The 13,204-nt window shown below is 50.1% G+C and overlaps 6 protein-coding genes across 6 annotated transcripts; 1 reads left to right on the top strand and 5 right to left on the bottom strand.

Moving 5' to 3' along the window:
- Positions 1 to 1,944: 1,944 nt before the first annotated feature.
- On the bottom strand, positions 1,945 to 3,154 carry PtrM4_045170 (Tam, Trans-aconitate methyltransferase; the record flags this gene model as incomplete). Its single annotated transcript, XM_001937199.2, has 2 exons — positions 1,945 to 2,887; positions 2,952 to 3,154. 2 exons carry the CDS (start codon positions 3,152 to 3,154, stop codon positions 1,945 to 1,947), a joined length of 1,146 nt encoding a protein of 381 aa, XP_001937234.2.
- Positions 3,155 to 3,557: 403 nt separating this feature from the next.
- On the top strand, positions 3,558 to 4,823 carry PtrM4_045180 (O-methyltransferase; the record flags this gene model as incomplete). Its single annotated transcript, XM_001937198.2, has 2 exons — positions 3,558 to 4,614; positions 4,669 to 4,823. The coding sequence occupies 2 exons, from the start codon at positions 3,558 to 3,560 to the stop codon at positions 4,821 to 4,823; spliced, it is 1,212 nt and encodes a 403-aa protein (XP_001937233.1).
- Positions 4,824 to 5,541: 718 nt separating this feature from the next.
- PtrM4_045190 (uncharacterized protein) lies at positions 5,542 to 6,047 on the bottom strand (the record flags this gene model as incomplete). Its single annotated transcript, XM_001937197.1, has 2 exons — positions 5,542 to 5,755; positions 5,848 to 6,047. 2 exons carry the CDS (start codon positions 6,045 to 6,047, stop codon positions 5,542 to 5,544), a joined length of 414 nt encoding a protein of 137 aa, XP_001937232.1.
- Positions 6,048 to 6,473: 426 nt separating this feature from the next.
- Positions 6,474 to 7,332, bottom strand: PtrM4_045200 (SodA, Superoxide dismutase; the record flags this gene model as incomplete). The annotated part of the gene is made up of 3 exons (XM_001937196.2): positions 6,474 to 6,620; positions 6,675 to 7,133; positions 7,189 to 7,332. The coding sequence occupies 3 exons, from the start codon at positions 7,330 to 7,332 to the stop codon at positions 6,474 to 6,476; spliced, it is 750 nt and encodes a 249-aa protein (XP_001937231.1).
- A 1,265-nt stretch (positions 7,333 to 8,597) lies between these two features.
- Positions 8,598 to 9,691, bottom strand: PtrM4_045210 (Herpes-BLLF1 multi-domain protein; the record flags this gene model as incomplete). Its single annotated transcript, XM_066104564.1, has 4 exons — positions 8,598 to 8,991; positions 9,045 to 9,316; positions 9,368 to 9,486; positions 9,514 to 9,691. 4 exons carry the CDS (start codon positions 9,689 to 9,691, stop codon positions 8,598 to 8,600), a joined length of 963 nt encoding a protein of 320 aa, XP_065959128.1.
- A 713-nt stretch (positions 9,692 to 10,404) lies between these two features.
- Positions 10,405 to 12,518, bottom strand: PtrM4_045220 (FAP domain containing protein; the record flags this gene model as incomplete). Its single annotated transcript, XM_001937194.2, has 4 exons — positions 10,405 to 11,858; positions 11,887 to 12,136; positions 12,193 to 12,380; positions 12,437 to 12,518. The coding sequence occupies 4 exons, from the start codon at positions 12,516 to 12,518 to the stop codon at positions 10,405 to 10,407; spliced, it is 1,974 nt and encodes a 657-aa protein (XP_001937229.2).
- Between the last annotated feature and the right edge of the window lie 686 nt (positions 12,519 to 13,204).

Here is a 13,204-nt window from a genome sequence, read left to right on the forward strand (position 1 = left end):
TGCCCAATGCCATATAGAGATTCAAGCGGTTTCTCGTTCTTCGCGCCAAGGTGGGTAGGGACTTGACCGGTCTTGTGAGGGTATCGTATAGGCCTTGCACAAATTCCTGATTGACAGCGTCAGCCACTGATACTTGCGTATCGAATAATGGCACGGACCTTGCCAGCGACACCAAGCCCGCCTCCGAGTCCAACAACCTCTTCGCTAGGGCGGTGAACTTCGTTGGCGAAAAAATACGCAGGAATATTTCGGTAGCCATTGGCTACGTTGAGAAGGATCGCTGCGGATGCTTCGGGCTGTCAGCGAGCTCTCGTGTAGATCACTGATCCGCAGACTTGTCAACAATCAATCAGATCGGCATGATTGATTCCTATCTAGGCTAAAGGCTACCTAATGAAGTAATTCTTTAACCTATATAGGAATCAATCATGTCGATCGATTGATTGTTGACAAGTCTGCTGATCCGAAGCTTACTCCTCATGCCCGTCTCGGTGAGATCCCCGGCGGAATGAAAAGTCGCACTTGTGACTTGGTGTGCGCGGCGATGAGCGGCCTTCTCAACGCGCTCATGAGCAAGCTCGTGGTAAGACTATCGTAAAATCTGCCTTCATACTCAGATTGACAGGTCTGTCGCGCCATATTCCGGGCCAGCCTGTCCAGTTGGACAGGAATTACCACCTTCCCATTCGCTTGACCATACGTGCTTTTTGAATCCCATGTTTCTTCTCCCGTCGCCGGCGGATGCTTTTAGGTCGGCCGCTTTATCAAGCGTTCGCAATAGTCTGACGTGTCGGTGAGCATTGAGGTAAGGAAACCGACACCGCCACTGCTACACCAATGCCATATGTCCTCACATCTTGATTCATGTCTATATCTGTCAGCACGTGAAGCGACTGTCTGTAACAGTTCTCTTACACCAAACTCTATGACGTAGCCCAGACAACTCGTCAGCAGCTTACTCTGCACTTTGTGTTGGTAGATTTGCGAATGGATCACAACCTCAGTCGTTTCGGGTTGATAAGCTTCCAACTTGTCGCAAAGTTCAGATGCTGAATGTCCGCTTAGGCGCTCCCCTGATTTAATCTTCCTGCCTTTCTGTCGTGGAGGTGCCCACGTTCCCGGAAACAAGTGCGCATTGCAAGCGCTGTTGGGCATTATTGCACCCAGCATCGTGGGCAACGCGACGCGAAAATGCACTTGTTGATACCCATTCACGCAGTTAAACATTTCGAATACTTGTGTAAAGTCCTCTATGTGATGGGTTTCCACCTATCTTACGGAGCTCGCGTCAAAGACACATTCAAACCTAATCTTCGCCCTTGCCTGATGCCAATACCGTCTGTAATGGTGAAAAAAAATGCCCTTGTTATAGTGTGTGATGGTAGCTAGATGATGGACCCCTTGGTATACTTGTACAATCGCCTCATTGAAATCGCCAACGGTAGTTTCCCGCTACTCTTTAGATACAGAAATAGTTCATGTATTTTAATGGCGAGATGGAACCAGCGCTGCATATCAACGTATGTCTTTCAAGGATAGTCTGAGGACAGGAGACTTCACAAGCCCATTTCGTCGCTAACGCAAAGCTAGACATTAGACTTTGATCTTTCAACACACGTCGATATATATGACTAGGGGTTGCATTTAATCAGATATGTATTGCAGCCATTACAAACTCGCAGTCATTTCAAATTCCCTCCCATTCACATCTGAGCTGATGCCGCGGACCTGCGCAAGGTTGATGCGACAGCAGGATATGTAGCGCATGCCATGCGTGTCCGCAAATTTACCTGTAGTTCTCATCCCTCCGTCGGCTTTTCTTCCTACATATACACTCGCGTCTTAATTTTCATAAAGACAGTTTGCGCCCATCGCTCACATTCTATCAACACATCACAGTCTCCACTTTCCATACTAATCATAAAAACATACACATGCACTCGATCAAGCCCCCGGCTTCTGCGCATACGTAATGTGAAACTGGACATATGTGTGCACCGCCGGATCCCTAACTTCCCTCTTCGCCAACGCAAGTATAATCTGTAAATCCTCCGGCCTCCCACCCAGCATCTGCGTATACCCTCTCAGCATATACGCCTCAAACCCGCCTTCTAGGATCATAATCTGTTCGAGCCTCCCAATCGTACGCAGCCGCTTCGACCGCGGCCACGTGCCCATGGGTAACTTGAACACTTCATCTGTAACGTTAATGAAGCCCGCATCTTTCATCTGCGCGTTCCAAGCGCGGGGTGCGTCGAGGGGCGCCCCCATTTTCTCTGCGATTTCAAAGTAGAGACGGCCGGATTCGACGTAGCCGCTGTTGGGCGGGATTGTGTCGTCGTCAGAGAGGGCACCGGGGATGGTGCTTGCGAGCTGGATCCAGCCGCCTGGTTTGAGGTGTGTGTAGGCTTGTTGGATGAGGCGGGGCCAGTCGCGCACGGCGGTCATGAGGTCGCGGCCGTGGATGAAGTCAAAGTGGTCGGGGCGGTAGGGCCAATCTTCTTCGACGTCATCGATTTCAAACGTGCAGTTGGGGGGCACGAAGGCGGGTTGTGTGGCGGCAATGTCGACGCCTATGATATTGGCCAGGGGGTACTTGTCCGCCATGTCCATAGCCCAGATGCCGGTTCCGGTGCCTAGGTCGAGGACGCGGGCATTTGCAGAGTTTAAGGTGGTGTCGGGGATTGGGGCGATGAAGAGGCGGTCGCGCAGGAGGAGCGTATATTTGTGGTGTTGGAGGTCAATGCGGTCGAGTTCTTTTTCGTCAATAGGCATGCCATAGGCGTGCTTGCCGTATGAGGGATAGAGACGGCCTTCTATTTCTACCCCGCGCCGTACTTCAGAGAGGATGGATGAGAGAAATGAGGATGCGTCCGAGTCGGCGTAGCTACCATGGTCATCAACATCACAGCTTCCAACACGAACTTCACGTCATGTCGATTTTCGCTCACCCTTCATCCGTAGACGCTTCACTAGTGTCATCTTGAGCCTCCAGTGGGAACGCTGCACTGTTCTCCTGGTCGAATTCCGAGGATGAGCCCATGTCGACGCCAGAATCCACAGTGGAGTCGTGGGGAGCGGGAGCAGGTGTTTCGCGCGCATTGACAGGCGGTGGAGCTGGGGTTTGCGCTTCCAGATCCTCGAGGCCAGACATTGTCGCGACGATCTAGAAGCCGAAAGAGGCAACTTTGTCGTCACACACACTCCAGGGCCAAGTAGAACTAGTGGGGTGGAGTAAGTGATGGGTAACAAGGAACAAGGACAAGTCGCACAGTAAGAAAGCGGGTGGAACGCGGCAAAAGTCCAGGTTTCGAGAGGTTTCGAGGTCCTTGAAGCTCGGCTCGCTGTCTGTTCAGGCCCGCGCGTCTTGCTTCCCGCCTTTTTCCGACTCTTTTTGCCTCTATCGATCTTTTTGTCGAGCTCGGCCAAGATGATGTCCGATGAGGGGTAAAGGAGACTGGAAGATTGCGACGACGACGATTCTGTCGCACCTGACTTATGCGCTGTTCGACATCTCTAGTCATCGCGATCCCCCCTCTGCCAAACTTTATTTTATCATGGCCGCCGACCAAACTCCGAGCAAGGCTGCTCTGTCGCTCCTCGACAACATTGCCCAGCTTAGCGATGGCTTCAAGAACGGAAGTCCGGGTGCGAGGGAAGGCTTGCTCGACGCATGTAGAAGCCTTATCACTGAAGTCAGCCATCCCTCGGAGAATATGCTGCAATTGCTGTGGGCTCAACCCGCGCATTTGAATATCTTGTGGATGTCAGTCGAAGTGAAGCTCTTTCAGGCTATGCAGGAGATTCCAGAGACCGGTGCCAGCACTGCAGAAATCGCGAGCAAATGCGACAAGAATGTCGATCCAGTTATCGTCGGTCGCATGCTTCGACATCTCTCTGCCATGGGTACTGTACGCGAAACCGGTCCGGGTATATTTGCAAACACACCAACTTCATCTGCCTTTGCGGAGCATTCGTACCAGGACTCAATACTGTACATTGCCGAGAACTTCCAGCCGGTGCACCAGTCGATGAAGTCGTACTTTGAGCAGCGCGACTGGAAGTGCCCAGACTCTGGTATCGATGCCCCGTTCCAGCATACTTACAATTGCAAGGGGAGTCACTATTTCGAGTACTTTCAGCAAGAGCCGGAAATCGGGCGACGGTTCGCGAGCATGATGAACATGTGGAGTAAAGGGCGGCCGCGATGGTTCAATAAAGATTACTACCCGGTCCAAGACCGACTGATCAGCGGTGCTGACCAGGACGCGCCGTTCTTGGTAGACGTCGGCGGCGGCTCCGGCCACGATATTGAGGGGTTGAGAGAGGCGTTTGAGGGTCAATTGCCCGGTTCGCTCATATTGCAGGACAGGCCGGAGATTGTTCAACTTGCGAAACTCGGTGCTGGCGCGGAGGCAATGGCGCATGACTTCATGGCTGAGCAACCGGTGAAAGGTGCTCGTGCCTACTATTTGCACTCCATCATTCAAGATTGGAATGACGACGTGAACACGGAGATTTTGAATGCGATAGTTCCGGCGATGAAGAAGGGATATTCCAAGATTCTTATCAATGACTTTGTTGTACCAAGCCAGGGCGCGCATTGGGCGCAGAGTAAGCCAATCTCCCTTTCCGGTCCTCATGTGCCGTGGTACTAACACGAATCAGCTTGTCTTGATTGGGAGCTCATGGGCAGTCTCGGGGCGCGACATCGCACAGAAGAGGAGCATAAGAAGATGTATGAAGGTGCAGGCCTGAAGATGATAGGCATCTGGCGGCACCCGCATAGTCTCGACTCTTTGATCGAGCTGGAGCTGGCGTAAGCTGGTATGGTCGTTGTTCTAGTGCGACAGCCAGAAATGAGTCCAGACGTGATGACAGCATTTTTCGGTTTCCTAGCTCAACGGGGCCTGGTGAATCGAGTTTCTTGCCTATATGTAGATACTGTCTAATGACAGTGCTCACGCTGTAATCAGACTGGTGGCAGTCCTAATCAACGAATATCATATACACCTTACCATTTTAGAGATGGTACATCATAGCTCGGGTCGATATTTTGCTTCATCTAGCCATGAAGTTGTTTACCGGCGTGTTTGCACATTTGCAGTACGAATAAAAGGCCGTGGGCCAGTCTTTTGTCCAGAATCGAGGTACCTGGGTGTTTTAAAGTACTAAACAGTGTGGATAAGCGCCTAATTGGCATGTATGGCAACTACGGTGGCGTGCTTACACTAATATTTCAAGTCCCTTATAACACCCGGGTAAAGGTAAAGCAGCATTTTAGAGGCATAATAGATATCATGATATTTCCCAAGGTCGTCGGATACAGCCCTATCACGTAAACAAACGCAGCTACCTGGACGTAAGCCAGGCATGCACGCTAATATCCAACAACCCTCCTCCCTTTTCACACCCAAGCCCAACAACACAGCATCAAACCATTTAAGAAACACCCCTTGCTACTTCCCACCAATAAAAAACCTTGATGAATTCCGTAAACTCCCAACTCCCCCACCCCCCTCTCAGGCATAACCCAACACCCTAATTCCATCCAATAATCCCCTCCGCAAGCGTCAAAGGCCCCTCAAACGAACCCACCATAACACTAACCCTCCTCCCAATAATCCCCCTCTCACCAACCCCCAAATCCAACCGCTGCGGCAACTGCATCCTCAAAGGCCGCGCATCCAGGGAAAACGAGTAAAGCGGATTTGTTGATACTTTCTCCGGTGCGTTGGTGAGATCGCCGTCGCGGCTATCGCGATGTCAGACAACCCCTCTTTTTATCTAAGTCCCCATTTTTTGCAGATTTCCAGGGGGGGGAGGATGTGAGAGGACAGGACATACTGTATAACAACCCAATGTATATCCTGCAAGATACTCTCGTCTAGCCCTTGAAACTCAACGCTCGTTCCAGGAGCAGAGAAGCGGTTGGAGAAGAAGAGCAGCATGTCTTCTTCAGAATGGGTGCGGATGAGGTGGTGGGTTGGGCGTAGGACGGCGATGGAGCCGCCTTGGCTGACGCGGGTGGAGGTGCCGTTGCACATGGTTGTGGTATCCTGAGGAATTGTATACAGTAGAACCGATGAAGTTGTGGGGAGTTGAAGTAAGTTTGTTGGAATGGATTTGGGTGGTAATTGAGGTATGTAAGGGGATGAACGTGGCTGTCCAACACGAACACTGCTAGTAAAATAGAATAAACAGATGATCACGATCAGCAAAGCTAAGCAACCACAAAGACATCAATGCTTTAGAATGCTTGTCTCGTAGTGTTTGGTATTTGAGTGTGAATGAGACTCTTTGAGCAAGTTACAGACGGGAGTACCCGATTGGCCGAAACACGCGCTAACATCCACCAGGGTGCTCCGAGATGAATGTTACATATACGCAAGCGATGATATCCTTGTGCTAATCTATCGCAATCATAGATATACTTTGCATTATTTATCCTGCTTTCCAGACGTGTAAATGACTTAGATGGAAGCCTTGAGGACGCTAAAGGCATCCGCGCGAGAGCCGAGGTAACGCTCCTCAGCTGTCTTCCAGTTGATGACGTTCCAGATGTTCTGTACATATGCGGCCTTCCCGTTCTGGTACTGGAGGTAGTATGCGTGCTCCCACTGTGAGATGTTAGGGCTGTGAACCAACGGGATTGATGAATGCAATTCACTTACCATGTCAACACCGAAGATGGGAACCTCGCCTTTACCGACAACAGGATCCTGGTCTTTGGTCGTCACGATAGATAGCCTCTGCTCCTTGCCAATCTCAGTCTTGACGAGCCAGCCCCAACCACTTCCCTGGATGCTCAACAAAGCGGCATTGAAAGCTTCCTTGAACTTGTCCTCATCTCCCCATGTCGCCTTGATTTGCTTGAGTAGCCCGGGTGCAGCAGAGCTCTTAGCCTCGCTGGAGCTAGCTGGAGCGAGGTTCTGCCAGAAGAGGGAGTGATTGATGTGTCCACCAGCGTTGAACTTGATTCCCTGCTGTATGGAGACTTGCGAGGTGATGTCGGAGGTAGTAACAGCTTCTGCCTGTGTCTTGAGAAGACCGTTTAGGTTGGTGATGTAGGTTTGATGGTGCTTGCTGTGGTGCAGCTCCATGATTTGAGCGGAGATATGCGGCTCCAATGCCTGCAGAGGGGTGAGTATACTATCATGGACTAGGGCATTAGTAGTAGATACTAACATCGTAGGCATATGGTAGCGGGGGGAGTGTGTATTGTGGTGCAGACATCTCGCCGTATACAAAAGGTTGTTGTTCTGAAGCAAGGACCGTGAAGGAGGAAGGAAGAGAGAGGAGGAGAGCCGACAAAGTCAAAGAGCCCCGCATTGTGTCTGCCCCTCACGCAATCGATATGCAATGGAAAATGGGTGCGTTTGTCAGACAGCCAGGATGTCACCAACAGGGTGCTCTGGATGAATGCTGCTCGATTGGGTATAGGCTGATGAAACTGCCTCAATTGAGCGCGATTGCACTTAGCGTACCGAGGGACTTTGAGGGACTTCTCGGATACAAAGGTACACTTGATAGATCGAAAGATCTTCTAGTAGGAGTAAAAGGCTGGGTACAATACTGCTGGCTCGAGGAAATGAAAGAGAAGAGGATAGAGTCACAGGGATGCTGCTGGCCGCGACTAATCAGCACCAATCTAGCCGACAAAGACACGCAAGAAGCTTAAGACCAAGATGAATCGGAACAGATTGAATGCGTCGTAATATGGCAATGGCGAAAGTTGAGCTGATGATTAGGGTAAATGTCGTGATGTTCTCCAGATACTTCCTATGTTTGAAGCTTACCGCCTGGGCCCAGTCTAATTCTCTTTTGGGTCTAGCGGCTGATGTGTGCCCCACAGCTCGATTTGGTAGACATTTGTCAGCGCGCCTAAGCAACTCGGAACAAAATAGTCTTGATAGATTGAGGGGAGTCAAGTTCTATAATATCTCGTAAGCTATTATACGACATGTACCTGTTTCATACCCCTCGAAGTACAAGATGAACCGTGTTTGCCAACAAACATCGTGCCTATTAAGAAGCTTGCACTATTAGTAGTAGTATGACTACCTAATAGAGCGCTCTCTAAGGCACAACGGTAGTGGTGGTACGATTCGTATTGTTGACTAAGGAGCTATCCACAAGTTTGAAGATTCGTGTTGCGTGCAGCTGCGTCCAAGCTCCCCGCCAGGACCCACCTGCACGTGTCACCAATCATGTGACTACTCCTCCGCTTGATACCACCAAGTCACTTACGGACTGTATTCTCAACAGTGCCTATCTAAATGAGTGGTTTGTCGACCTGCCATAGCCCAGCCATCGATACGTAAATGAGATATCAACGAAAGAGATAAAAGAAGGTCCATGTGTTCATCACTCCACCATCCAAACAGTATGCGCAGGATAAAGGAACGGAGCATCGCGAAAGGAAGGAGATAAAAAAACTCGTAAAGCGGCAGAGATGACAACCCAAGGCAGATTTATCTCATCAGGGCCAATATACAGGTGATCCCGTATAGCAGCCATCGTCATACGGTCACAGGCCCGTATACTGCGCATCTCCAGAACGCACATCCACAATAGCCTGCTCCCCTGTGTGAACATTACATGCCCACTCTCGCGCACCACACCATGTTAAGACCAATCGCATCTAGGCAATTATGGGAGTACGGCTTAGCTGTCGGACTCAACACACCGTAACTTTCCTCTGGTTGCTGAGGAGGTTCCGTGGGTTCCGGGTGTGGTTCGGGCGGGGGAGGCTTGGATGTCGGTGTGGGAGTGGGAGTAGGCGTAGACGTCTTGGAAGTCTTGGGAGACGGCGTAGCGGAAGACGACGATACGTTAGTGGTTTTAGCAGACGAGATCAGGTCCGATTGCGAGCTTGAGGACTGCCTTTTAGATCTCACAGGTGATGTGCTAGGCTTAGAAACAGACGAGACGCTCGATGTAGGGGACGTACTACCGCTTGCAGAATGCGTGGAAGAGGGCGCAGCCGAACTTCAAATGATATTAGTAAAAGTGAAAACGGAAGGTGGAGTATTCTCCCGAACCTGACCGAGATTGTAAACGTCGAAGACAATGAGCACATCCCGGAATCCTGCTGTTTACCAAATTTTCCACGACGCTGAACGCACTTTGAGTCGTGTTGCCAGTCGCCTCTTGCAAGATTGTACACGACTTTGGCCGGCCCATACCCCGCAGGTACTGGTGCATTGCTTCTTAACCACGCGTGGTCTTGCAATAGTCGCTTGATAGGCGTTGTCCGCACGTATTCGGTCTGCTGCCAATTCGGTAGGCCATAGAGATAGGCGATGAGACCGGACTAAGGCAGATGTCAGATTGCAAAGAGAAATCCTGTAACAATACCACATACCACAGTTGCGGCAGCTTGGCTTGTGCCGGCTTGTTCGCCCGCGCCCGGTGTCACGCCACCCGACTTAGGTACCGCAAAACCTTCGGCAGGGGCATGAACCGAAATCTTTCGATCAGGATCTAGTACGGTGTTTGTTTATACCGCACCGGCTTTGGTTACTTCCCCAACAATGATCGTTGTGTCGTCAGGCTGCGCAAGTGCTTGCGGATAGCTGTCATGAACGTATTCGACCGCTGGTTTGTTGCCAGCAGTGACGACCACAGGAGTTTTGCGTTCTTTGCAAAAGGCTAGAAAGCTCTCAAAAGCTCGTATCCACTGAGTCATTTCTGTTTCTGACTTACCCAAGCGCTGTATACCTATTAATAGCTTTAATTCAGTTTCATAAGAGAACGGTGTATTAGATCAATCAATACTTACCCCATGACATGTTGATGACCGACCTGGCATTCGGGTCTTGAGTCAATCTTCTCCTTATATCCTCTTTGACCTCATATAGAAAATAAAATAACCCCTCCAGAGTTATTGGCAAACTGAACGTTTGATCCGGATGGTACTTGTTTCTCATGGAACTCTTTGTCTTGACGAGGCAAAGATTTGCGTTAGGGGATATCCCATACTGGATGCCTGAAGCAATGGTCGCCATCCTTGAACAGAATTAGAACCTTTGACGGGCAACACGGGAACATCTCTAGTGTCATAACTTACATTGTTCCGTAGTCCCCGCCTTGAATCTGCTCGGGCATGTACCTAGACCCGACTTCCGGATCGAATGGCACTAAAACATAGATATTAAGGCGTTGGGGGTAATAATAGTGTTCATTGCACGATTGCCAACTTGAAGGTCCTGATACAATTAGTGTGTGCGATGGAATGTGGCAATAGATACTTACCGCATTGCCGACGTCAAAACCATCATACAGTACATAGATTGTGACATCCCGGCCTAGAAAATCATCTGCTAGGTACAGAGGGTCAGATTCATGACCGGAATTTGGACCATTGATGTCGCGTGGAAGGGCTGAGAGTATCTTCTTCCATCAAGGTGCATCAGGAGCCGGAGCTAGCAGAGTCCGACGAAACAAATGAGACAATGGTATCAAAGGATCCGGAGACCAGCTAGGTTTTACTGGAGTGTCGGCTGTTTGTATGTCTCCGACTCTTTTTCCCTCACGTCGACTCCTATCGACCACCCGAAACTCTTCCAGGCTTCCATCAATACTTTCGTCGAGCATACGCCTGCCAAGTATTACCTCAATGAAGCTGTACTGTTGTTTTAGTTCGGAGGCCTGGGTTTCGTTCAAATTGGTGAGATACATATGGCGTTTATCTGATACGAAATCGTACAGGTGTCCTTTTCCTCCATCCAGCTCAGAGACAAATTTTTTGAAAGCCTCAGATGATGTTCCAGGCTTGGTGAAGATCGTATGGGTAGTATCATTGAATGCAGTAGGCGTCGGTGAACCACTAGTAGAAGATGAGCTCTGACTCGATGTAGTCGTCGAACTAGAAGACTGCATAGTAGAAGTCGTCGCCGTAGAAGACTGTATGCTCGTACTCTGTGCTGTAGACATAATAGACATGACCGGAATACTCTGAATCGAAGTTTTCTCCATCGGCTTAGTCGTCGCGCTCACTTCCGCCGTCTGATTCGGTACTTTCGCCTCTTCCCAAGGAAAGTCCTGGAAAGCTTCCAATGCAGCTTTACACTGAGCTAAGGTGCCACCGGTTTTTAAAAACTCCCCAGCCCTGTTCTTGACCTGGGACTGCACCTCGACTGGTAACTTGTCGAAGTTCTGGACTAGGTTCTGGGTCGACTTCATCCAGTTCAACGACTGCCGAGCAAGCTTCTTTGCGCCGTTGAAGGTATCTAGTGCGGCCTGGGTGAGCTGACTGCCGGGAAAAGACTTGTGGATGCTATTGATAGAGGAAACGAATTTGCCCATTTCGCCGATGGCGCCGGAGAGCGGAGCGGATAAGCTGGCGGCTGTGCCAGTGGTACCTCCAGCAAAGGCCAAGGCGCCCGTAGTGACAGCGCCAATTCCATCAACGGCGCCTCCAACGGCTGATGTCGTGCCTTTGGCTATTCCGCCCAGTGCCCCAAATAGACCAACAACTCCGCCGTCGTGCTGGTCGTCGTCATCGGGTTTAGTGGCCTCCCCAGGTTTGGCCGTGATACCGCCGGGAAGTTCAGTGGAGCTGGTTAGATCTGAAGGGATGGTCACACTTTGAGTGCCAATAATGACTTTATTTGCCATGAGCTGAGCGATTGAGCCATCAAGAAGCATTACTTTGACTGCATCCTCACCAGGTGAAGGCAGGTGATATGTGACGTTTTCCATGACCGCTTCGAGACTAGTATCCGTTGGGATTGCTGCGGTCGCCGCGGAAGATTGTGAGGACTGTGAGGGATACATGGTTGCGCGGTTGGAGGTATCGGGTTTTGGGGTGGTTGTGACAACGACTGTACTAAGTTCACCGTTTGATGCTGTGACTGTAGCGGTCAAAATGACCGAACTGACGACAGTGGATATGTTTGGCGTGTTCAGAGCGGCTCTTGATGAGACAGCGGTTGAAGGGGTCGACAAAATTACTGATGCAGAGGAAATTGAGGTCTAAGTTGCTGGGATCGGTGAGATTGGGGCAACAACTGAGGATGGTTCCGGCTGCGCCGATATCAAACTGGAAGATACACCACTGAAATGAGGCGTAGTTGAAAAGTTTTGATTTATCGAGGTCGGGCTGATGATGCTTGAGATCGTTGTAGTCAAGCTATTGAATACAGATGACTCCGGTTGACGACTAGAGTTGTAGATGTCGGAAGAAACCGCGGTGAAAGATGTCAACACAGAGTTCAGAGATGCAGGCGCTGTACCTGGCCAAGTGGATGTCTTGGCGATTGATGTATCTGCGGGTGCTGTTCCTTGCGGTGATGGCCATATGCCGCGAGACTGAGCTGCTGAACTCAGTGGAGGGTCAATTGATGAGGCTTGTCGGGGCACAAAGAGGTCGTCATCTGGATGAAAGTTAGAACAGAGACGATAACAGTCGACTCAACGAAGCAATACTCACCAGTGTCCGAAAGAGCATAGGGCAAAAAGGCATACACTCTGTGGAAAGCCAGACCGAGAAGGAGTACGTATAGAAACTCCATTTGTATGGGAAATTTGATTTGAGAGTCTTTGTAAACTACAATGTAGGTTACATGTTCGAGATGAACGTAACTAGAGTGCTGAATCCAGCACTTATATCTTCCATCTTGACAAACTTACCAAGTTTTCTCACTCTCGGCTTCAAGCAACCCTAAACTTAACGCGATTTCCTGGGTCAGTGTCAAACGTAGGCAAACTATCAACTCGAGACCTTTGCCGCTTCCTTCCGACGACAATTGGCATTCGATTCAGGCGTGTTTTGGGGCCGATACGTCACCATGCCAGGTCTTGGGGGGTTCAAAGGAAGGATGTCGCGTCGGAGACCTGTTGACCATTGCGAATGTAGAAATGAGTGACATATGAAGCGTCTTTGCCGCCTCCTGTTTGTGTTGGCTGCGTACTATTCAAGGTATGATCGGGCTGACAATGATGCCAGACAATCCATTCGGACCAAAGACTTGGGAAATTAATGGCAAGAAATACTACCACAGTCCCGACCAGTTTCCGATAACCCTGGCAACAAGACTTTACAGATCCTCGAAGGCGACTATGATGGGCTGATGATAAGGGATATTGTCTCAGGATGGGGCGACTACCACCCTCTCAACCAGTTTGCGATGTCCTTGGCAACAAGACTCTACCGCTCCTTGAAGGCGGATCTGGTGGGCTGATGTTAAGCGATATCGTC

The sequence above is a fragment of the Pyrenophora tritici-repentis genome, chromosome 10 (assembly GCF_003171515.1).
Source record: "Pyrenophora tritici-repentis strain M4 chromosome 10, whole genome shotgun sequence".
Taxonomy (NCBI): Eukaryota; Fungi; Ascomycota; class Dothideomycetes; order Pleosporales; family Pleosporaceae; genus Pyrenophora; species Pyrenophora tritici-repentis.